Raw genomic sequence first — 23,414 nt, forward strand, 5'->3', positions numbered from 1 at the left:
CCCCACCCCCACCCCCGCCCACACAGATGGGAAAGCTGCGTTTTGTATCTTCCTGAAGTCTGAGTTCTGCGAAGAGAACATCGAGTTTTGGACAGCCTGTGAAGATTTCAGGACCCTCACTTCGCACAAAGAGCTGGCGTCCAAGGCCAACAGTATTTACGAGGAGTTCATTAAAAGTGAAGCACCCAAAGAGGTAACAGCTGCCATTAAAGCATTTAGGTTTGAGAGTTATTTGATAAGTTCACTTAACTGATTTTAATCAGAATGTATGTATCTTAAAGAAGGCCCGGATCTAGGCATGACATTCTTGGCCACTAGGGAGCCCATTAAGAGGAACAAGTCACAAAAAATAGAAAATATTATTTAGGATTATTTTGAAAAATAATTTTAAATCCAATCTGGTCTAACACTTCAACTAAACTTGTAGATACAAGTTTCTCTCAGGCCCTTCAAATAAGCTTAAATTGGATGCATTAAAATAACTAATTAAATTAGTACAATAATCACGCGGCAGTAAAAAGTAATCTTGTTTATTCATCAAATAAAGTATCCATTTGGAGAGGAGCCGAAAAACGCAGTCTGCCTGGTGTAATCTTCCATTTAATCCGGCTCTGCTTTCAAGGTTTATAACCCTTGTGTTGTCCTCCCGGCTCAAAAACGGACATCAATTTGACATTTTTGTCCCTTTTTCAGATGTTTTTTTGTTTGTTTTCAAGATCACCACCTTACTACCACTAGTTTTACACTACTTTTTGGAATTCATGGTCAAAAACCCTCATTTATATAGAATAATACCTAATTTTCAGTCAAGAATGTAAAGATGAGTTTAGTGAAAGTGATCAATTGTATTTACAAAGAGCGTTATATGAAATCCAATCCATTTTTTTGTGGTAATTTGGTTAAAAAGAAACCCATATGTCACATATAGACATATTTTAAAGGGGTCAAATTTAACCCAAGGACAAAAGGAGGGATTCTTTCTCATAACGGCTGTTTCTTTGGTCACAGATAAACCTCGATTTCCACGCAAAGAACGCCATCGCCCAGAGTCTTCACGAGCCCAATTCGGACAGCTTCCTGGCAGCTCAGAGGAAAGTCTACAGCCTGATGGAGAACAACTCCTACCCCAGATTTATCTACTCCGACCTCTACAAAGAACTGTGTGCAGCTGCCAGGGGGAGAGGGCAAGCACATTAAGTCCTAGTCAAACCAGACACCCACTTCTGAAGTCATTTGTTTACCGCTGTAACTGTGTGAATAGACCGCTGATGGTCTTCATTCGGTGCACTGCCTCAGGATAATAGACCTTGCATGCAAATCCTGAGCATAAACAGTAACGGTGAGTGCAGAAAACGCAAAAGTGAAGCCATTTTTTTCTTTCCCCTGCTGAGAGCTCGCAGCGATGACGTCAGGATGATTAGGCAGGATGTTGTATGCTGCAGCAGGCAGCGCTCCGAGCACTTCTACCGGATGGGATTAGGGTTACATTTACTTCACTGGGCCATTACCTGCTCTTTCTTTATTACGCTATTAGAATTTGGTATTTTGGTCAATGATGCGCTTTCAAGAAAATGCTGTTAAAGTGCAACTGCGTTCAAAGCTGAGATGACTCCCATCTCTTACCGATGATCCTGTTAGAATGTGTTTCTCTGCTCATATCCACTTGAAGACTTTTCACAGTTACATTACAGTCACATACACCTGATGACTTTCTCTGTTTCTCGGGTTTTCATTTTCACCGATGTGCTTGGATCTGTTTACACAAAAAGTGCAACAAATATTATTTATTGTAATTACTGCAGGTGTTGATTGTGAATTTAGGTTTGCAGGCAGCTGGACTGCTTGAGAAATTAAATGTTTTTTTCAATTCTGAAATGTCTCTGATGTATTTATTTTTAAATTCAATGCAAAAATGACTTTTTACAGTACTTACAGAAGAACCTAATACTTTTTCCTCTGTTTGCATTCATAGTGAGTTTATTCTATAATCTATGTATTAGTCTATATCCACGTGCCAATATTTGAACGTTCCACCAAAACAAGTTCCTTCTCGAGGCTATTTTGCAGAAGCACTGTGGCTCCACTTCCTCTGCAGCGCTTTGGGGGACGACATGGCGATGCAAGACTACAGTGAGTTGTATGGTAAAAAGAACCAGGATAGTTCCCTTTAAAGAATATTATTTTTGATGTTAATTTTTGTGGTTATGGCCGATACAGGGGCAGGCTCAACAAATAGTAAAAACGTTTTTTTTTTTTATTAAAGAACAAATACAAACGCTAAAAAGCGACAGTTGAGTTAACCTTGGTCAAACAACAACATTCCCTCATTTTTTTAGAACAGTTATACTGACCCACATAATCACAGCAATCACAGTTCAGCTCTGTAACAATGTGTAAAAAACACGGGTGGAATGTAAAGTAACTAAGTAAATTTACTCAAGCACTGTACTTAAGTACAAATGTTCAGGTACTTGTACTGTACTTGAGTATTTTCTTTTAATGCCACTTTTCTACTTTTACTCCACTGTATTAATTGGACAGCTTTAATTACAAGTTACTTTACAAATTAAGATTTTTGCACACAAAACACATGTAGTTTATAAAGGGTTTGTTAGCAATGAAACAACCCAATAATAATTTACTGTATAATATTTTTTTTTTAATTCTGCACTGCCCCAGCAACCCGTTATTTTGTATACTTGTTTTTTTCTATATTTGTTGTTTATTTCATAGTAATGTTTATGTAAGCACCTTTCACCAAGTTCACCAAATTCCACATAAGTGCACTTGTTGTGGCAATAAAACGTATTGCCACAACAACTTTTCTGATTCTGACTCTGATTCAATCGAACCGCCGACACGTATACAGCTGAAATGATTAGCCAGTTCGACCCTTAGTTGATTGACTGTTTTGATCATTTACAGTTTCTAAAATGTTAGGATTAATCTGCTGTGAGTACTTTTACTTTAAATACGTTTAATGTTGTAGTACAGTGTTGTTGTCATTACTTAGAATTCCTCATTGGGGCAGCTGAAACAACGCGCTATAGCTTTAAGGAGCGCTAGCAGCATGGCTCTATCCTTATTGGTCCAGGCTGATACAACTAATAAATCAAGTGCTCTTACATGTTTTAGAGACAAGATGATAGATGATAGATGATAGATGATAGAGACGAGTCCAATTTCCTGAGGATACACATACTTTTACTTAAGTAACATATTGAATCCAGGACTTTTACTTGTAACAATGTATTTTAACACCACGCCATTAGTATTTTTACCTAAAGTGCTCATATTATGCTCATTTTCAGGTTCATAATTGTATTTAGAGGTTGTACCGGAATAGGTTTACATGGTTTCATTTTTTTTTAAACACAGTCTTTTTGTTGTACTGCACATTGCTGCAGCTCCTCTTTACACCCTGTGTGTTGACTTCTCTGTTTTAGCTACAGAGTGAGGCATCTCACTTTTGTTCCATCTTTGTTGGGAGTTGCACATGCGCAGCAGCTAGGTAAGGACTGCTAGCCAGTCAGCCAGCCTAATGCTAGGCGAGCATTAAAACGTGTTTAACAAAGTAACGCACATTTGTAACAAAAGTAAAGGCTGGACTACAACAGAGCTGTTTGGAGCAGTTTGTGAACAGTGTTTTCTGTTGGAGATGGTAAGTCCTTTTGGGATGGACTTTTTCACTTGGTAAACCTATAACATGCCCAAAAAGGAAATATAACATAAAAAACAAAGAAAAGGGAAAAAGCCAAAAAGCATAATATGAGCACTTTAAGTAAGGGATCAGAATACTTCCTCCACCCGTGGTAAAGAACACCGGGACTGACAGCAGAGAGCGTCCTCCCCTGCCGCTGTGTGTGAGCTCTTTAATACAGAGGTTGTCCAGCCTTGAACTCGTAGCAGATGCGTACAGCGGCCAGACACCCGTACGTTGCTCCTGACAGGCTGACAGCTCCTGCTTTGTCCTCAGACACTGTGGCCTGCTGTCATGGAGTAATGAGGTCATCTTTTACACCGGCAGCTCTGCAGAACCGTATGCTCTGCTGGCTTCCAGGTTAGAGGAGTACATTTGTTACTGGAAACCCCGAATGGCTAGAAAAGTGTGTGTGTGTGTGTGTGTGTGTGTGTGTGTGTGTGTGTGTGTGTGTGTGTGTGTGTGTGTGTGTAACCTAACCCTAACAATTATGTATAAATAAAATAGCTAGCTTTTTAAAAAAAATATGAGAAATGTAGTGATACACATGTATATATGCATACCCCACACACGCCCATACATGTACGTACATCCTATGCACACGTACTGTATATTCCATCTTGTCTCAGTTCACTGTGTGGTTTCTGTTCAACAGTCTGATTGCAGTTGGGAAATAAACTGTGGAACCGTGCAGACCTACTCCTTAGGCTGTGATACCGCCGGCCTGAGGGCAGGAGAGAGAACAGACTGTGGCAGGGGTGTGTGGCGTCTTTGATGATTTTTTTTGCCCTTAAAAGGTTGCGTTGTTTGGCCAGGTTATCAATAGGTGGCAGCGTTACCCCAATGATTCTCTCCGCTGACCCTACCACCCTCCTCATATATCAACCAAACGTCCCTGTTTTACAAGATGGGACTGAGAATGTGTTGCATATATAAAGGTTTACTCCTACGGCCCTTTGCTGCATGTCACCCCCCTCTTAGTTATTCTTCGATCCATTCGAATGGTAGTTGACCGTTTTTTTCCCACATTGTTCAGGCTTGAGATGCCAATTCAAGGCATTTGAAATCATTTTGGCTGAGCAGCCTATACTTTTCTGCACATCTTTTTATGTTTTCCCCTCTCCAATCAACTTTCTAATCAAAGTTCCTCCGAGCAATGTCTGGAACGACCCATTTAGTTGAGTATTTCAGTGTGAAGTGCACCATAACCAGCATGCACATTTGCTTCCTTCCTTCCTTAAATATGGGCCATAATTGACACCGGTTTCTTCACAGAATCAATCACCTCACTAATTGAACACAACACTGCTATTATTTTGAACATGCCCCTTTCAATTACAGATTCACTTACATGTAAGGACTGTGGGGTCTGTTGGTTTTCTACAACACTTAGTAAATTATTTGCCATGTAGAAATATCACTTCTACCAAAAAATATGATTTATGAGGTTAGGGGTGTTGGACTGCTATTATTTATAACACAACTTTAGTTCCATTATCACATCAATATGTCACTTTGTAAAAATACATTAGTTTATGCCCAAATATCTGCAATAAGAATGACATCAGTGAGCATGTTAGCATGATGACAGTGGCATTACGTTTTAAGTACAGCCTCACCGAGCTGTTGGCATGGCTATAGAACCTGGGTTTTGTTTGTATTATAAACCTCTTGGGCTACTTTTAAATTACCTGTTTTCTTTATTTTTCCTTTTTTTCTATAAACGTTAAATATAAAAACCTTTTAATCATCTTTATCAACAGAAACAGTCGCTGGCTCAAGCTGTTCAACTTTGCTTAATTTTCTGTTTAATATTGTAAAATTGAATTCTTTTGGGCTTTGACTGTTGGTCGGACCAAGCACTTCCATCTTGTTAATTCTCCTGACATTTTGACAGACTAGTTTAGCAATTATTTGCAGCCTTGATGTTATTTTTCAAGGACTTTGCCTCGTCTGTTGTGGAACCGCTGCATTTATGGGCCTTTTGCCATTTGAGACACTATATGTGATAACGAGCTGTACAAATAAACTTCCCTTGACCTTCGAAGCAGGCCTACACACCAAACATACCGTTCCACAACATCTTTGGCAAGGGCTATTTTTAAGACTTCATTTTTTTGCATGGCTTTTGCATCTATTTCTCCGTGCCTCACTGTGACCTCAGCCAGATATGAAGGATAAAACAGTGACGAAAAGATAGTGTGAGAAAGTAATACTCAAGGTATTCACAAACACCCTGTAGAACTGGAACACTGGAACAATAAAAAAAAAAAAAAAAAAAAAAAAAACTTTTGTTTGCTCATCCATGTGGCCTGACCTCAGATAGGCTAATAAGACAGACACTGTTCTCTGTCTCTGAACTGGTAGTAAAACCAACAGGTTTCAATTTGCTGCCATGAAGGATCTTGGCAACAGACTATTTGGATCAGATCCAAGGAGTACTTAAGGTGTGTATGTAAACACTGAAGCCAAAAATAGAGAAAGGGCTATGTTTTCCTTTGGTCGTCAGACTGTAGATTCATTAGACTACGCAGGCCTGTAGACGTACGATGTGTTCAAGCACAACCCATAAGTCAGCCAAGTATAGCTTTCTTTGTGTAGTACAGTTGATTTACAGAACAGATCACAGAGGCCAGTACTCCCATGTTGAAAACATCAACATGCTGCTCTGCTAAACCCCCCCAAAAACACACGAGTCACTAAACTTGCAGCAGTCGTTTCTTAATGATGCACTTATAAGGACTTGGCAGTTTGTCAGTGTGCTCTCATCAGGTCAAATGGCTGAACGCAGATTTAAACGCCAGGTTGTTATTAAAAAGTCACACATCTTAAATATAAACACAGTTTACGCAGGACAAAAAAAGGTTTAGCAGATGGCTTTCTGTAATGTAATATAAATACAACCCGAGTTTTTCCTCTACCTCACCAGGAGGTGGTGGTAAAGATCTATTACTTAGTCTGTGAGGAGCATTTAGTCAAAAATCAGCAGACAGGTCTATAATTGACTGAAAATAATGAAGAAAAAAAAACTGTTATGGAAATATATCCATGAAAACACCAATTCACAAACATCTAGACATTTTATTATGAAAATAACACAGAACATAATTTGAGCACATTTTCCTTCAATCATGCAGTAGAGCTGATGGACACACATGGAGAGAGCATTTTGCCGGACAGTTTCTCTGCTACACCTGCAGTGCAGTTCTTAATGTCTGGAGGATTCACAGGATGCCACAGTGAGGAAGTGCTGCAGACCATCCACGGTCATTAATATGAATATGACAGCTGATGAACAGTATCTCTATGTGGCTCAGTGAATACATGGTGACTGTAGGGTTCTGGATGCACGTGTGTGTGTGAGCTTCTTTGTTGAAGCGTTTGTTGTTTACTTGGCCTCCTGGGCTTTTTTGGCACTTTGTTTCTCCTTCGCCTGGTGAAAAGAAAAAAAAAAAAATCTTTTTATTAGTGTCCAGAATTTAAACAAGAATTAGTAAAGAAAAGTGTATTTAAAAGGTCCCATGACATGGTGCCCTTTGGATGCTTTTATATAGACCTTTGTGGTCCCCTAATACTGTATCTGAAGTCTCTTTCCCAAAATTCCTTGGTGCAGAATTACAGCCTCTAGAGACAGTCAAACAATGAGCGTTAGGATGTGCCAGTTCTGAGTCTGAAGCTTTTGAGGAAGGCAGAGAGAGAGAGAGGGAGGAACTTGCCCCTTATGACCTCATAAGAAGTAAGATTGCATATCGGCCCATCTGAGCTTTCATTTTCTCAAAGGCAGAGCAGGATACCCAGGGCTCGGTTTACACCTATCACCATTTCTAGCCACTGGGGGACCATAGGCAGGCTGGGGGAACTCATTCTAATGTTAAAAACCTCATGAAGTGACATTTTAATGCCATGGGACCTTTAAGACTCTAATCGCCAATTCTGGGCACACACCTTGCAGACACTTAATTTGAATTACTGTAGTTCTAGAAAAGTCATATTCATTAACTAGATATGGTATGCTTGTGAGACATTACGTTTTTTACTTTGACGCATTCAACATTGACAAAGATATTTTATTATTTATTAATGGGAGTCCCTAAAAAATATGCAAACATGCCATTAACAATAATAAGGATAAATAAAAAAATGATTTAAAATCTAAAGGTACTTTAGTCTTTTCAGGCACGTATACACAGAAAGCATGTAGTGTTGAAGAAAGCCACAGAAAGAAAAGAAAAATACCTTTTCCACCAAAGGTATTAACTGTTGGTACTCTGCCAGTGTCTTCAGTAGCTCCATGATGAAAGGAAGGTAGTTGTGCTTCCGTCGAATGTTTTCAATCTGTGAGAAAACGCATAAATCCAACAAGTGAGGGAAAACTGGGCATGACTAATGTCTACGGAGGAAATCAAAAAGACATCTTGCCTTCAGGAGGTGGCTGCAGTAAACACAGCCTTTACATTAAACATGTGCTCATGGTTATTCAAAAGGCATTTTTCCACATGAACAATACACTGTAGCCTTATGGACAATGCCAGCCTCCATCTCACAGTCATTGGCACATAGCATACAGCTTGTAATAGGAGGGGATGTAGTGTCGAGGAGAAACCCACCTTATATCTTTTAAGTTTCTGATTTTCTTCTTCAATAAGGAGTTGGTACTTGGCAATCTCTGACTGGATGGAGCTGAGAAACGTGCTGCTCTGATCTGTGTCCATTGGTTCATCCTGAGAACAGAAGGGAGAAACAAAAGGTTTAACACACACAACCCACCTTTTTATATATCTCTATATAGATCTATATAGATCTATATAGATCGATCGATAGATATAGAGATATATATATATATATATATATATATATATATATATATATATATATATAGAGATATATATAGATATATATATATAGAGATATATATATACACACACACACACACACACACACACACAAGGGCTGGGCAACTTAACGCGTTAACTCATTAATTAATTAACGCAGACAATTTTTGTATGCACGTTAACGCAGTTTTTATTATTTCTCTATTATTGTAGAAGTTTGTTGCTCACAGGATTTCTAAATACTGCAAAGTTGAATTTTCTTATCACCGGAGTACTTCCAGTCTGAAATATCACCTTGACAGTTGCTACCAGCAAAGCATTCAACGACACACACAGTGGCAAGAGGCTTCGGCAGTCTACGTTAGATGCAGCGTGTGGGTAAGTAGAGATAAACAAAGGCAAGAGACGCTAGCAAATACCATAGCGACGTGGATAGCTACAGACTGCAGGTCCTAGGGTTGTGGAGGACATCGGTCTGAGAATCGCAACAATGACGTGTATGAGATTCCCTCAACACGCACCATCACAAGGAGAATACACGAGTTGTTTGAAAAGGTGAGGACTGCAAAACGTGTGCGTGCTGCTGCTCTTACTGGCGACTACTAGACTCATTGGGTAATCATAATTATCGGAGTTACAGTGCATTATTCTGATGAAAAGTGGGCGCTGCATTCACATGCTCTGACTGACATTATGCTGAGACATGCGCGGGACACTTTATTGAAGTTACACAGCAGTGGAATGTGTCAAATAAAGTCACGCAGTTTGGACAGATAGTACAAATAGATACGAAATCTGATCGCTGCTGCGAGCCTTCTGCCTTCTGATCATGTCCCCTGCTTTGCGCACGTTCTCCAGCGTTCTGTCACAGTTCTGTTACAGCGCGTTGGACAATGTCCCTCAGCGTCTCTGCTTAACAGTGCCTTTGACAGTGTCCTGCGAAGTGCAGAAAAGTTGTGGGGCTCTAAACCCAGTCCAGCAAGGCTGCAGAGTTAGAGTAACAACAGAAGAACGTGGACATAAGAAGGAGTCGCTTATGCAACACGTTCCAACCAGATGGAATTCACCTCATGATAAATACATTATGTTTAAGTTGAGATGTACACTAAATATTTTATTTAACTGCTACTTTATAAACAAAATGCTGGTAAGTTTTTGCAGAACAAATGTTACGGCACTTTTGTTCATATGGCAGAACCTTTAAAAATAAATTGCACTATATACACTACTTTTGAATTCATAATTTCATTTTGCGATTAATCTGGGAAATTATGCGATTAATCAAGATAAAAAAATTGTAATCACTGCCCAGCTCTAATATATACACATACACATACATACATACATGCATACACCCACACTATTTGGTAGATCAAGCAATCTGTTCGTCTGTAAATGATGTTGTGTAGTGTCCCAAACAGGTCTCTAGAGAATGAGACACTGTCTCAATGAGATTACCTGTACAAAAGGTTGAATTAAAAAAATAAGTAGTAAAATGTAGTTTCATTGGTAATAACTAAATATGGCAATAGTGAATCTAATGCAGCAGAAAACCCCCACTCCTTGTTTTCTCTGTTGAAGTTAAATGTTGTGTTTGCTGACCTCCAGTGGTTGAATGCTTCACCTTGCTGCAGTAATGCGGATGTGTTATCAGGGTGTGATCAGTTGTAGGTGTGGTTGGTCACGGGTGCAAAAGAGCCCATTTCTGACAAAACCCAATAATGATGCTGAGCATGACATCAGGTGTAACAGACATCAGGAGAAACAGACTACTCCTTTCAACCAAAAGCAGGTCAGCAGAACAAGAATGTATAGCTTGGGGTGAAGTTACTCTGACGGCCCAAAACACCAAGCTGGCAGCCGGCGGTTTGCCGTCGGCCTAGATGGTGCTGGGTGTCCCGCACACCCGGCAAAACAGTCAATTTATCTGATTGGCTGTATTGCTTGAGGACAACTAACACATGACTATAGGAGGAAAACACAAGGCTCCTTTTTATTTTTCATCTCATCTGATCAATCTAATACACATGAGAGCTGTCAAAACTGGTCAAAAATGACGTTGTAATATTCCTTCTAAAAAAAACATGCCAAGGGCCCCTCCCTTAAGGGATCAACAGTTGTGATGTCCACTAAACATGGGCTGAAAACTACCAATATTCCTTGCCTGCTTATTTCCTTGCCACAGACTTTAAGTCTCTTCTTTTCATAATATTCTAAGACCTTCATGATCCATAGTGGGACTAAATGTTGTAACTCGGTGGTAGATGGTATTATTAGGGTAGATTTCATCAAACCCGGAGCAGCTCTCTCTCACATCATGTGTGGTTGACAAATGTGATGCGACTAACACGAAAATCAGACTCCTGGACGGAGTCCCAAAAAAAAGAAAGACATAGCATTTCTTTTCTTTTTTATAAGACTTGAGCACAACAAGGTTATCTTTTGAATCTGATGCATTTCACTTGTCGCCTAAGCGGGGAGAAAGTTGTCATGTGTGCACTGGGTTCAGCTATTTTTTTCAGCCACTCACCTCAGTAAGCTGGGTCTGGAGCTCTGCAATTTTTCTCTCGTATATCATCTTCCTGTCCGACACAATGGCCATTAGGTTGAATCGGATCTCTCCTTCACTATACCTGAAAGAGTTAAACAATACAATTTTACAAAGTATAGAATGATACACTGTCAAGAAATGTAAGGTAGTACAAGATTTGGCAGAGTAGGTTTGCATACACAGAGAGAATACTATATTTGCTTTATAAGATTATAAACGATGAAAAACGCTAAATTAATCAAATGAGATGGATAAAAAAGGTTAAATAATTACTGTGTACTGCTTGACTTATTTTCTGTTGGTGTCTCACTACTTGTCTTAAAAAAAGTGAAAGAGATTCACTAAAAGTATTTAAATTCCACATTAACTGTGATAGAAAGCATTTGGTCAACTTAAGATCCAGGAAAAATAAATGGACAAAGATATTCACTTCTGTATTCTTTTCTCGATGACTGGGCGAACTGCGCTGATCCAGTCATCCTGGTTGCATGCACCTGGTGAAAAACAGACAGGAACAAATAATACTGCAGGTGCTCGTATACACAGTAACGGCCCTGTACATCATCATAAAACAGACAGTTTTAGAGGAAATGGGCCACGGCCTACAAGATTAAATTCAGCTGTGCACAGCAGCACCTCACGCCGAGGGACTTTAAACATTAAACTGCCAATTGTGGTGCTGGAACCATAAAGCAATAAAAATAATATTAACAAATGACTCTTTCTCTGCTTACCCAGGTCAATTGGTCCCTCTCGGAGTCCATCCAGCTCGTATAGTCTGCCATTTACAGGAACGTAGCTCACAAAGTGAAAAGCGTCCTCGTCCTTTGCTGTTGACTTTGCATCAAATTCAAACATTTGCTGTCTGCAAATAACAAAACAAAAACATTATACTATAAAATCAATCAAAGCAGATGATAATCATCATGCATTACACAAACAAATGTAGATGCTATTGTTTTGACTATTAACAGAGTAGGCATGTAGGACGCCAGAAATCATAACTTAAGTCAGTAAATCAAACATGTTTGTCAATTTAAATTGTTAAAAGGTCCCATGGCATGATGAAAATTTCACTTTAAAAGGCTTTTTAACACGAATGAGTTCCACCAGCCTGCCTATGGTCCCCCAGTGGCTAGAAATAGTGATAGGTGTAAACAGAGCCCTGGGTTTCTTGCTCTGCCTTTGAGAAAATGAAAGCTCAGATGGGCCAATCTGGAATCTTGCCCCTTATGAGGTCATAACAAGGTTACCTCCCCTTTATCAGTTTTGCCCACCCAAAGAATTTGGCCTACACATGAGAGAGACACTTCATGGCTTTCAAAACGAGCAAAGTAGACCTTTAACAATAAGTGTTTAGTGAAAGAGCTTATGTTACGACAGTTTTTTCTATTCATTACATGAGAGAATCAGCACTGACAACGTTTTGGAATGACCTACAATTCACCTGGCCTCACAGCTGCCCGTTTCTTAAAAGCAGTTAGATAATTAGAAAAATGACTTTTCACAGAGTTGGCATGAGGAGCTAAAAATAACACAAAGCCAATCAAACAGACTTTCTCCGGCAGCTGGATATGATAGGAGCAGGAGCTTACCTGGCAAAGCTGTTGTGAACTTGTCGGATCACTTCAGAGTTGCTAAGAGCCAAACCTTTCATCTGAAGAGAGCGGGAGGTGCAGGATTAGAATACGGAGTTTATGGCCGTTGCCTTAAAGATGCAGCAGGGTTATGAAAGGCTGTATGGGACACATTATACTTTCCTTTTTCTAGAAACAAGTCATGCATCAAATTAGTTTTTTTCAATACAAGAAAAATTTAAAAAGGTTCCTACTTCAAATAAATGACTAATTTGTTACTTCTATATCATGCCTAGAAAAGATTATTTTATGTAGCGATTCCAGACCTGCTTTTTTCTCCTCATAATTAATCTTTGCCATTTCTAAACTGGTTTAGACTGAAAAAGAAAAAGAACGTTTGTTAAGGCATAAGAAGTTTCTATACTTTGAGCTTTTCCAAATAACGGAGAAGACAAGCGTCAAAAATGAGTTCAGCCGGGTTCTTCTGAACATTTGTGGGACAGCCCACTGAGTCATCATGGTTTTGAAGGTAAGAGGATAAAACTGTCAGTGTTAAAAGATGGAGCGGCAAGTTGCTATAGCAATAGCAAGTTGTACAATAAATTATTGCTCCCAGAAGGATAGCCGTTTCAACATTTGTTTTGAATGATTGAAATAATGTATTGCTTTTTATTTGCATTGCCAGCCAAATACTCTGTGTCACTACGTTAGAAGGGAAGGTTCATTCGTTAAAAAACATAAATCAAGAAAAAACTATGTTGTGTAGACATGTAAATAAATTCATAAAAAAAAATTCCATTAACGTACAGCAGCATCAAAACTCTGTGAAAACTCTCTGAACTCTGTCAGTGTGTCCCCGAGCAACATGTCAGGATGGGAGCAGTTGAGCAGCACGCTGACTATTGCCTGCGTGGCACAGGCGTTGTTAATGACCTGAAAACACAGAGAAAATTCACAAATATTAAACTGGACAGATGAAAGAACCCCATATTGATGCAGATGCTGTTAAAAACGACCATATTACACCCACTGTAAGTTAAATCATCAAACCCAGAAAAAGTGCAATAGATACCAATTTTATGTCTCGTTAATTTTCTGCAAAAAAAGGTTTCAAATCTGAGAATGCTGTGTTAAATCTTGCATCCATATAAAGCGAGAGCTTCATATCATCTTCACAAGAAGAAAGTAAGGAGAAGTTCCCTCACATTTTGTTTTGGGTTGTGTGCCTAATATCATAGGCTGGTATACGCGCAGTTTAGTGCCCCAAATTTCCTGTAATGTATCCCCATTTGTACAGGTCCTATTTCCTGACCAATTGGCTATTCTAACCTAAACCACTCAAGGTCAAATGCCCAACCCCCAACCAATCAGCAGGTCCTGGCGTTGCCATAGTGGAATTTGGGACACTAAACTGCACAGAAACCTCATGGGTTTATGACTTAGTTATATAAGTGCACCGTTAGCAACTAGGTAGCAAATATGGAGAATATATTTTTATTTTATTTTATTATGATCCTTTATTGGAGATATACTAGGCCTGCATGGTTAATCGTTATTTAATCAAAATCTCCATTTACCCTGTTAATGACTTCATTTTTAAATAACTGATTTTTTTTTAATGACTTACATTCTCATTTGATTTTACGAGCTGACGCTACTACCTTTTTTTATGATTCTTTTGGGGCATTTTCAACCTTTATTTTTGACAGGACAGCTGAAGACATGAAAGGGGAGAGAGGGGGAATGACATGCAGCAAAAGGCCGCAGGTCGGAGTCAAACCCGGGCCCGCTGCTTCAAGGAGTTAACCTCTATATGGATGGCCGCTCTACCAACAGAGCTATTTGGCCTCCCGCCACTACTTTCTTCTGCGAGTTTTAAACAGAGACTGAATAAATAGGTTTTCAAAGCTGTCCCAAGACCTACAATGCTCTCCATTCTCTTCATTGAAGCCTCTATGTTTGCAGGCTTGTGGTGATGAGCAATGTGCTTTAGGTGCCAAAATAAATCTATGTTTGGTACTGCCAATTTGTTTGGTTTTGTCATGGTTCACATGTGCAATAAACATAACACTTCGTGAAAACAAAATTGTGAGAAGATAATTGTGATATCAGTTCTAAGCTAAACAAATTATTGTGATTCATATTTCTCCCCGAATCGTGCAGGCCTAAGCTATACTAGTTAGATATTGAGTGAAATGCATCTGGAAGGACATCTTCGCATGAACTGATTACAACTGCTCATAGAGGCTGACCTTTTCTTGGCTATGGACATATTTATTGGTATTTATACTACAACTGCAAAGTAACAGTGTCTTAATATTATTTACCTAATATTAAAAGACTTGATGTGTAATACAGATAAATAGATAGACAGACAGATAGATAGATAGATATAATGAGTAAGCTAGTACCTGTTTTGCAAAGAAGATGTGGTCGAGCCTTGAATCCTGAACGATTGATCCTGCTGGCTCCTCGCCTGGCTGCCACTTGAAGAGGAAAATCAACCCATGAACTGGTCTGGATCAGAACACATAACGTCAATTCAATTAGGCCCGTATATATTAAGGAGGGAGCATGCAAAATAATGAAGCTGCAGATATAAACATACTTCAAGTTGTCAAAGTTCTCTGGCTCCATACTCCATATCTCTTCAACCTGGGCGCCTTTGCAACCTGACAAGGACAAGTAAAGCATCACATATTCATGTGATATACATTTGTAGTAGCAAGTGCTTTGACAAACGTTTACCAAGTGACGGGCTGACAGCAGAGCACAACAAATTCATTCATGAGTGAGGGCTTGTTTCACGCGCTGTTGTTTTGAACGCTGAGTAATGCTAGCCAGTTAGCTTGCCTAATTAAGTTACGGCTTCGTCTCCCAATGCAGCATGCAACTCTTTAATGAATGCAGCGTTTGGGTGAATATTTAGAATACATGGCCTCTAAAATATTTGGTTTCATCCGCATGGCATTATTTTTGCAAAAGAAAACCAATAGTAGGTAACCTAATTAAGAAGTTACCCTTAGCTAGCTAGCTAGCGCTGTCGGATAGCCACGGTAACATTGCACTGAATGAGCAGCTAGCGTTTAACTAGTCACTCACCGAATCCTTTAATCAGTTCTGTGAACACGCCCGGGTCACTCTCCATCAGACACCACTCTCCTGCGCTTCCAGCCATTCTTTACAATGCTTTTTATTCAACCTACTATGCACATACAAGATGCTAATAACCTAGCTTAGCACTACAGCCTCTAGTCGAGCTAATTTCACTGAAGCACTGCAGTGACCCCGCCGTGATGCAGTGCAATGTGGGCATTCTGGGGGCGCGCGTTTAATGTCACAGCGTATACCGTCGGTTATTGACATGTATTCGATAACAAATTACTTAAAAACATTGGCGAGAGGAATCATTTTATAAATATACACGTATCAACATTTGCAAAGAGAAAACTAAAAGCGATGACCCAAAAATGACCCTCTTATGAACTACAGCCAATCCCCGCCCGCTTACAGCGACATGGGTAACAAATTAAGCACTCTTCGGTAAAAACGTAAAGCCAGACACGGGAGGCTGATGGAGTTCCATTCATATTTATTAATAATTATAAAAACACATTCTAGGTATTAAGAAACATACCTACCCTCATTAATCTTATAATTACAACACTGACAGTATCATGATTCATTAGGCTATTCATACACTTTGGTAAAACCAACTTTTTAACTAATATCAAAGAAATTCAGAGACAAACAGCTTCTGCTAGATACATTGACATAGAAAATGCTGAGACGACAAAGTAAAAAGAAAAAAATTCTATTTTTCACAGCATCCTCTGCAAATAAACATTTCTAAACAATGTGCAATGTTTAAATAAATGTGCATAATGAAATGTGCCGATCATAGAAATAGCTGTAGTTCTTTAAATCCTAAATCATATAAACAATGACCTCAAATACACTCAGAGAAGATATACAATCCTATGATGTTCACAGTTTGATGATGCTTGATTCTGAGAGATTGTGCTTTTTTATGTCTGTAATATTGTTCAATAATACAAACAAGCAAATGAAAAGTAGTTCCACTATTCACAGGTTTTGTTTAAAAGATGGCAGCTTTAATAATAATAATAGTAATAGTTTACATCACTGGATGGAAATATACGTAGCCCAACATCAAGTATCCAATGCACTTTGATAAATAAATAAATAACAGACATGCTCAAGCAATGTTCAACTTGTAGCACAAGATCAAGCATACACTTGTTGAATACAGGATTGACAAAAACTACAAGAACGGTTAGTCATTTAGCGGCCTCAAACTGGCCGCTGCCCGAGCCGTCGGAGCTGGCCACACAGCACGGAGCACACTGTTGGATCAGGGGCAGCAACCTCCCCTGTTGATGGAGTTGTTTGGTATCAGAGCCACCTCCAATGCAGTTTCCATTAATGAAGACTCTCGGCACCTGAACACAAAAATCATGGCATAACATAAGCTCTTGAAAAAACGGGTCAATCCTCATGAGGCCCCAGACATCCTCAGGCAGCAGCCCTCTATCTCCCACTACATCAAGCCAAAACATTACAGCTTGTCTGAGGAGCTCAGCATTTAAAACCTTCTTTTGAAAAAAAGGTAAGTTTGGGAAATTACTTACTGTTTTTTTTACTTGTTTCATCAACATGTTTCCAATAGCGATGTCCCGAGCTGATCCTGAGGCTCGGTATCGGGGCCGATTTGGGCATATTTTAACAGATCAGTAACAACTAAAATAAAGCTGATTAAAATCTGATCCTTATCTTTACTGAACTCTTGTGTTTTGTAAACTACAGCTCGATGTCTGCTAATGAATAGCCAGGCTCAAATTTTCATTCGAGCAAAATGCTGCACTGTAGAGTGTGTGAATGTTAGTGACTCTGAACTCTGACCATTGGATTTACAGAATGCGGTTTCCCAGATTCAATACACACCAACTCTAGTCTCGGTCTTATTAGCAAAAAGCAGTGCACAAAGCATCCAGCTCGGTGGGTCATCTCACATGATGCTAAGCAACGTTAATTCCATAAGTAACCTATGGGCAGGCCAAAATTAAACGTGTCTAGTTAAAGTGCTCTCTCTCTCCAATGTTTGTACCCGGCCAAAGATATTTTGTGTGTGAAGAACCACCAATCTAGGATGCCACTGTATAAGGTGACCTTTCTGTATACTGTATATCTTTGCTTTCATCAAAGACTATAGTCTGACAAGGATGCAACTTGCTCTGGGGCCTTGTCTATACACGTTGCGTACGCTGGTTTTCCCGCTCAGTGCAATTTATAAAAATTAACTTGATGTGAGAATGTGTGGGCCGTCCGCAAAGTATTTTCCAGCTCTGTAACGTGGCAAATTTTAAATGATAAGTGCTAAGACCTCTCGTCTGGCTATCACCAGACCAAGCCAAGCTCGACAGATTTGACATTGAGCATTGGTCTGGGGAGTCTGCTCTGTATTTTAGGCATAGCTCAAATGACTCTGTACTAGGGATGGGCAACATATTGATGTTGTGTCGATATTGTGATATGAGACTAGAGATTATCTTAGAATATAGTAATATTATAATATGGTGTTGCCTTTACCTGGTTTTACAGGCTGCATTACAGTAAAGTGATGTCATTTTCTGAACTTACCAGTTCTTACTTTCTTATTCTTACTTATTATAGTTGATATTCTCTATATCGCCCAGCCCTAATCTTTACACAATTGGATAGTCCTTGAACCAATCAGACCAACGATCCGGGTGACGTAGACGTGACAGCGGCATCAACGGGTTGCTGCCCTTTGGTGGCGCTGAATGTCAGTGTTACAAAAGTAACACAATGATAGTAATGTATTCTTTTTTTCCTGTAACGCAGTAATATGACACATTGGTGTTATTATACTTAGTTCAATCTCAGCAACGCGAGTTACAACGCATTTTGATGCAACATTTAGTGGGGTTTGGAATAAGAATTCATCAACACCCCTAAGGTTTTCTTCACAGGAAACAATTTCCTGATGGTTGAGGTGACTGCAGAGACCTTTGTGAGATGGATATTATTTTCAGGAGTTTTTACGCTGCGTTGAAGCGAGGTGCTGTGCCGTCACTGTTCCCGTGGTCAGACCCAGAACCAGAGACGGTACGGACTAGGGCTGCTCGATTATGGAGAAAATACAATCCCGATTATTTTGATCAATATTGAAATCACAATAATTTAACACGATCATACGTTGATGTCTGGAAAGATGTTGCAATTATTTAACATAAAATACAGTAGAAAAAGTTGAAATAAATCAACAGTAAAAAAACACACATACAACTGTGAAATTTGCCCTAATACTTTTCCTATTAAACTTTATTTTTTTTATTCAGTACAAGAGAAAATTAGAGTTTACTCGCATAACGTAATGAGCTGAATTATTTTTTTCCTCGATTATTCTGTTTTTGTGATCATTGGGAGCCAAAATCATAATCATGATTACATTTTGATTAATTGCCCAGTCCTAGTACGGACCACATCTGTGTCCCTACAGGTGACGGTACGTCAGCGCGGACAGCAGCGTGTCCGAGCTGCTGACAGATAGAAACATGTCAGGAGTGAATGTTTATCAGGGGTGGGGAGTAACTCGGCCTGTAGTGGGATGGCTTTGCATGACGACCAAAAACTGCTCGTCTTTCACTCAGACCCTTTACTGTTCAATATGTTGAAGATGTTTTACAAACAAGAAAATGAACAACTTAAGCTCGAGGGACACGTTCTGCAGCTACCGTCTCACGGTCATCTCAGTAGGCTTGCCAGAGTACACAACAGACAACTTCTGTGTAGGCTAATTCAAAATAAAAGCACTTCCTTTGACGGTTCACAATAAAATTAAATTACTGTTAAACAAGCAAGGTTGTGTACCTTTACACATATCAGCTGTAAATCAAGTACTGTAAATAGTGAGTTTTAATCACACTATAATTGACCATTTCCTTTAAACTGTTTTAAACTGAACATGAATTTCTTATTTAAGTGCTTTAAATAAACATTTTACACTAATGCCGTACTTCACAACTGTAATGTTTAATTGAGTATTTTCTTTTTTCTCATACTTGCATTTTGTATGGTTTACCTATCTATTTTCATATCTGTAGTTACTTTGCATATTCATATTAATTAGACAAAATATTATGAATGATCAATGTAGTATTAAAGTGGATAAAGAATTGACTATTGACTCGGTGGTGAAATTCACAAACTAGTCAACCTTCCGCTGTTATTTTGGTGAAAGTAACTCATAAGTAATGCAAAAGTAGTGTAAAGCATTACAATTCAGAGACAGTAATATTGTAATATAACTGATTCCTCTTACGCAACAGTAATAAGTTTGGAAGTAACTTGTCCAACACTGTTGAATGTAAACAAGAAGCTGCTCGGTTACCTCTCAATCGTCATCGTGTTAGACCCGCCAAGAGCGCGCCAGATACAGTAGACAAGCCAGTTTGTGATTGGTTCCCACAAAATTATGAACTGAAGCAGTAGAATTAAACGTGCAGGTTTCCAGACTGAGCTGCAAGGCCAAAATCTCCCTAGGCAAGTTTTCGAGTCAGTGTTGCAGGTAACAGGAGAAGTCATTGATCACTTATTGACAACGGCAGATCTGACTCTTTTAGAAGACCTCTATGAGCCGAGCAACAGTGCACACGCAGCCTACACACGAGTCCCAGTGGGGGGCTCTATCGGACTGACTAAAGGCACATAGCATACACATGTGAAGGATGTATAAATTAAATAAACCTCAGCTGGAGTCCAATTTACTATGGCAACACTGTTGACTGCATCAGAGATCTCTTTCTATTCCGCATTCTTCCTAGAGCCTAATACCCGTTTTCAGGCTGCCAAACAGGACACATGTTACTGCAAATTAAACTGAGAGGTCAGTGTTTCAATCTCCACCTCTGAAAAGTGACGCTTCATAGCCAGATTTCGTTTGGCCATGTGGTGAACAGTAGGGGCAAGGCCTCAAAACCAGGAATATATTGGTGCGTGGTATTTAAATTATGATTGTTTTCAGCCGCTGCATTTATTAACGTACAACCATTCTTAGGCTCTGACTGGTGTGATACAAACGTTCCATGTATCCCACGTGAAGCCTGCCGTAAGGTTAGGTCAATAAACAAGGGCCAGCTTCACTGAGCCTACTAACACTTCTTATTAAGTTGCCTTACATCAGTGGGTTCAAGCGAAAATGTGCAGGACCTGGCATACGCCCGGTTTTAGACATGTGAATATTTCCGAGGGTAGGTACTTTTCAAGTTTTGGCCGTACACATTCTGGTGTGAAAGCTGCGCTTTCTTTTATACATGAGACCCCTTGTCTTTATCTTGACTCGGTTTCAGCTGTTTTGAGTCTAGATGAAGTGCTGAGTCATGGCTGCAGCCCAACCAATACCAGTCAAGGCAACCTAAATTTAACTTAAATGCAGAACTGCCAGACCAAACAAGCTGTCAAATATGCATGTTTTGAGTCTTTGCTGAAATAACAGGCTGCAAAGTTATTTAAAATTCCTATTCCCAAATACCGCATGAGGCTCTTACCGTGTTGGTGCCGGTCAGCTGAGCCAAAGCCTCTTGTAGTCTCCTCCCGTCATTGTGCTCGTCCAGTTCAATCACTTTGTAGGTCGCACCAATTTCATTGAACACATTTTTGGCCATTTTGCAATAAGGACAGGTGGTCTTGGAAAATATTACAACACAGTTCTGGGACACCATCTCCTGAAAGGTTAGGCAAAAGAAGGATTTAATTAAATATCATTAGAACACAGATAGACTGCACATACCAGGCCTCGAGGTGCTGGGCAAAGGTGAAGATTTTGCATTTTTTTTTAGGCCAAGTGTTCCCATTGTTAATATTTAGTCAGTGAATTAACTGTGGCTCCATTTCAAAACCGTTTTTTTTTTTTTTTTTTTTTTTTTTAATCTGATACAACAAATATGGAGTATGAAGCTAAGTAATGCTGGTGGACTGTAGGAATCCCCAGACATAAAATGTTGAGACATGTCTGCAGAAATAACTGAAACGTATTGCTTTTAATGCATAATTATCAGACACTAGATCATTTAAAATAGGTTGTAGTGAGATCCACAGCATACTACTGTCCCACAAGGTTTAACAAGTTGACTGCAGGTAACAGATCTGTAAGCATTTACTTACCCGAACATACTGTGCACATGATGTGCTGGACAGAGATGTGGAGGATGTAAAATTCCCCATTCTGGAATAAAACAACAAAAACTAATCAAAGAGCATACAGTATCTTTTAAATGGCATGTGTCTCCTGTCATCTTACTGACACACACAAACGTTACAAGGATTATAAATAGGTTCGTGCAATAACCTCAGAAACGTGAAGATATCACAGGAAGAGACGATCTGAACGCTCATAATTATCATACAAATAACAGCAAACCGCAGAATCACTGCTGGTCTGAAAATACACTTGAACATAGTTAAAGTTGTAAAGCTATCAATTATTGATTTGACCACTTAGTAAATGTTGCTGTTTATATTCCGGTTAAGGCCTGCAGTAAGGTTTATGTAGCCTAGTAGTTAATCTAGGAGGATTAGGAGTACACACGCTGTTCACAGACACTTGAAATCCGGTCAGATTGGGCAAGACACATGCCAAAGTCCATTACAAATCTAGCAATATCAAGACGGCAAGCTACTGAGAAATCGAAAAACACTTCCTAAAACGTTGCTGTAAATGTGTCAGGAAAGGTGACCATCTATTTGTAAATTCGGTTTTAATTTGATTCGCCTCTTAGTACTTAATTCAGTTAAATCCAAATGTTTGTAATAGCAATTACCTACCGCCGACTATGGGTGGAAGAAAAGAGACGGCGGCGTAACGTACAGTAATGCAAATGATAAAGGTTACTTTTTCATGAAAATATGGATTGTTAATGGATCATATGCACGCCGAATTTGTCGGAGGAGTCTATTGAATCGTAAAAATAAACGCGTTTGTCACTTTCAAATAGATTCGTTTTAGAATGTTGTTAGGTTATTACGAAACATTTCTGTTCGGCATGGTAAAGGTAGCTTCGTAACGTTAAGCGTGGCTGTGAACGGGCTAAAATAACTTTTAACAAGCACAATTTCCTAACGTTATCATAACTTCTTGAGTGCAAGTACGTTTTTTAAACAACAGTCTGTGTTTGGTTTATTAAACTAGCTAGCTAATATTTTAGTCAAGCTAGCGAGAATGACCTTCGGCAGCCGGTCCATGCCACCCTGGGAAGACATCCTGCTCGAGCAAACATGGAGAAAAAAGAAAATACGGCCAAAAAATAATCACGCTGTTGGCCTGGGTTAAACATGCGGTAAGTTTACAAAAACTTCGGAATTCACACAACACCTCTGGCGGCAACTGTACGCTTGCTTTCTCCCCTATTTACCTACCTTACGTGACCGCCGGAAGTAGTTTCTGACGCAGACGCAAGCCGCAGTTTGAGCGTAACGTCCATAACGTCAACGACCACAATGGGAAGGAGATTCTAATGTGATTACACAGAGTGGTGTGATACATAGTATGCTAAGTAAGGTTTGTCGGTCATTTTATTGGGTAAAATAGCCTATCAGACGAGTGTGCAAGACTTTTATGGGACTCTGCGTGTTCGATTCATGTATTTAAATGTAACTAGTATATAGATAGCCTATATGCAGACCAAGTGAAACATGTAAAAACAGCCATGACA

The 23,414-nt window shown here is 39.3% G+C and overlaps 3 protein-coding genes and 1 long non-coding RNA gene across 7 annotated transcripts in view; 2 read left to right on the top strand and 2 right to left on the bottom strand.

The window, feature by feature from the left end:
- Positions 1–1,875, top strand: part of LOC117950046 — a 17,475-nt gene extending 15,600 nt beyond the window's left edge. Inside the window, exon 3 of the long non-coding RNA XR_004657794.1 lies at positions 1,770–1,875. This is a non-coding gene — a long non-coding RNA (uncharacterized LOC117950046). The remainder of the gene's footprint in view (positions 1–1,769) is intronic.
- Positions 1–1,875, top strand: part of LOC117950037 (regulator of G-protein signaling 21-like) — a 3,041-nt gene extending 1,166 nt beyond the window's left edge. Inside the window, exons 4-5 of the mRNA XM_034880709.1 lie at positions 27–193; positions 1,009–1,875. Of these exons, the coding sequence (XP_034736600.1) occupies positions 27–193; positions 1,009–1,197 (356 nt within the window). The 3' untranslated portion in view covers positions 1,198–1,875. The remainder of the gene's footprint in view (positions 1–26; positions 194–1,008) is intronic.
- Positions 1,876–6,757: 4,882 nt separating this feature from the next.
- uchl5 (ubiquitin carboxyl-terminal hydrolase L5) lies at positions 6,758–15,988 on the bottom strand. 2 transcript variants are annotated; one of them, XM_034880703.1, is made up of 12 exons: positions 15,904–15,988; positions 15,763–15,873; positions 15,269–15,332; positions 15,072–15,177; positions 13,468–13,593; positions 12,679–12,740; positions 11,818–11,948; positions 11,514–11,577; positions 11,063–11,165; positions 8,308–8,421; positions 7,937–8,035; positions 6,758–7,133 (listed from the first exon to the last, which is right to left on the bottom strand). In XM_034880703.1, the coding sequence occupies exons 2-12, from the start codon at positions 15,836–15,838 to the stop codon at positions 7,089–7,091; spliced, it is 990 nt and encodes a 329-aa protein (XP_034736594.1). In that variant the 5' UTR covers positions 15,839–15,873; positions 15,904–15,988; the 3' UTR covers positions 6,758–7,088. The 2 variants fall into 2 exon arrangements, with proteins under 2 accessions (XP_034736594.1, XP_034736595.1); XM_034880704.1 differs by lacking the exon at positions 13,468–13,593 and having other exon boundaries at positions 15,763–15,971.
- Positions 15,989–16,565: 577 nt separating this feature from the next.
- glrx2 (glutaredoxin 2) lies at positions 16,566–23,208 on the bottom strand. Of its 3 annotated transcripts, none has more exons than XM_034880720.1 (4): positions 23,119–23,208; positions 21,868–21,928; positions 21,252–21,428; positions 16,566–17,123 (listed from the first exon to the last, which is right to left on the bottom strand). In XM_034880720.1, the coding sequence occupies exons 1-4, from the start codon at positions 23,181–23,183 to the stop codon at positions 16,962–16,964; spliced, it is 465 nt and encodes a 154-aa protein (XP_034736611.1). In that variant the 5' UTR covers positions 23,184–23,208; the 3' UTR covers positions 16,566–16,961. The 3 variants fall into 3 exon arrangements, with proteins under 3 accessions (XP_034736611.1, XP_034736609.1, XP_034736610.1); XM_034880718.1 differs by lacking the exon at positions 23,119–23,208 and adding an exon at positions 22,927–23,113; XM_034880719.1 differs by lacking the exon at positions 23,119–23,208 and adding an exon at positions 22,052–22,310.
- Between the last annotated feature and the right edge of the window lie 206 nt (positions 23,209–23,414).

This window comes from Etheostoma cragini, chromosome 9, assembly GCF_013103735.1.
Source record: "Etheostoma cragini isolate CJK2018 chromosome 9, CSU_Ecrag_1.0, whole genome shotgun sequence".
Taxonomy (NCBI): domain Eukaryota; kingdom Metazoa; phylum Chordata; class Actinopteri; order Perciformes; family Percidae; genus Etheostoma; species Etheostoma cragini.

Excerpts from the sequence above, each read along its gene's own strand:
- uchl5 (XM_034880703.1), bottom strand. The coding sequence starts at position 15,838 with ATGGCTGGAAGCGCAGGAGAGTGGTGTCTGATGGAGAGTGACCCGGGC. Across the intron at positions 11,949-12,678 it reads GTTCACAACAGCTTTGCCAG|ACAGCAAATGTTTGAATTTG; the intron begins GTAAGCTCCTGC and ends TGTTATTTGCAG. Across the intron at positions 7,134-7,936 it reads TAATACCTTTGGTGGAAAAG|GCGAAGGAGAAACAAAGTGC; the intron begins GTATTTTTCTTT and ends TCTTTTCACCAG.
- glrx2 (XM_034880718.1), bottom strand. The coding sequence starts at position 23,036 with ATGTTTAACCCAGGCCAACAGCGTGATTATTTTTTGGCCGTATTTTCT. Across the intron at positions 21,429-21,867 it reads CATGTGCACAGTATGTTCGG|GAGATGGTGTCCCAGAACTG; the intron begins GTAAGTAAATGC and ends CTAACCTTTCAG. Across the intron at positions 17,124-21,251 it reads AGCTGACCGGCACCAACACG|GTGCCGAGAGTCTTCATTAA; the intron begins GTAAGAGCCTCA and ends TTTTGTGTTCAG.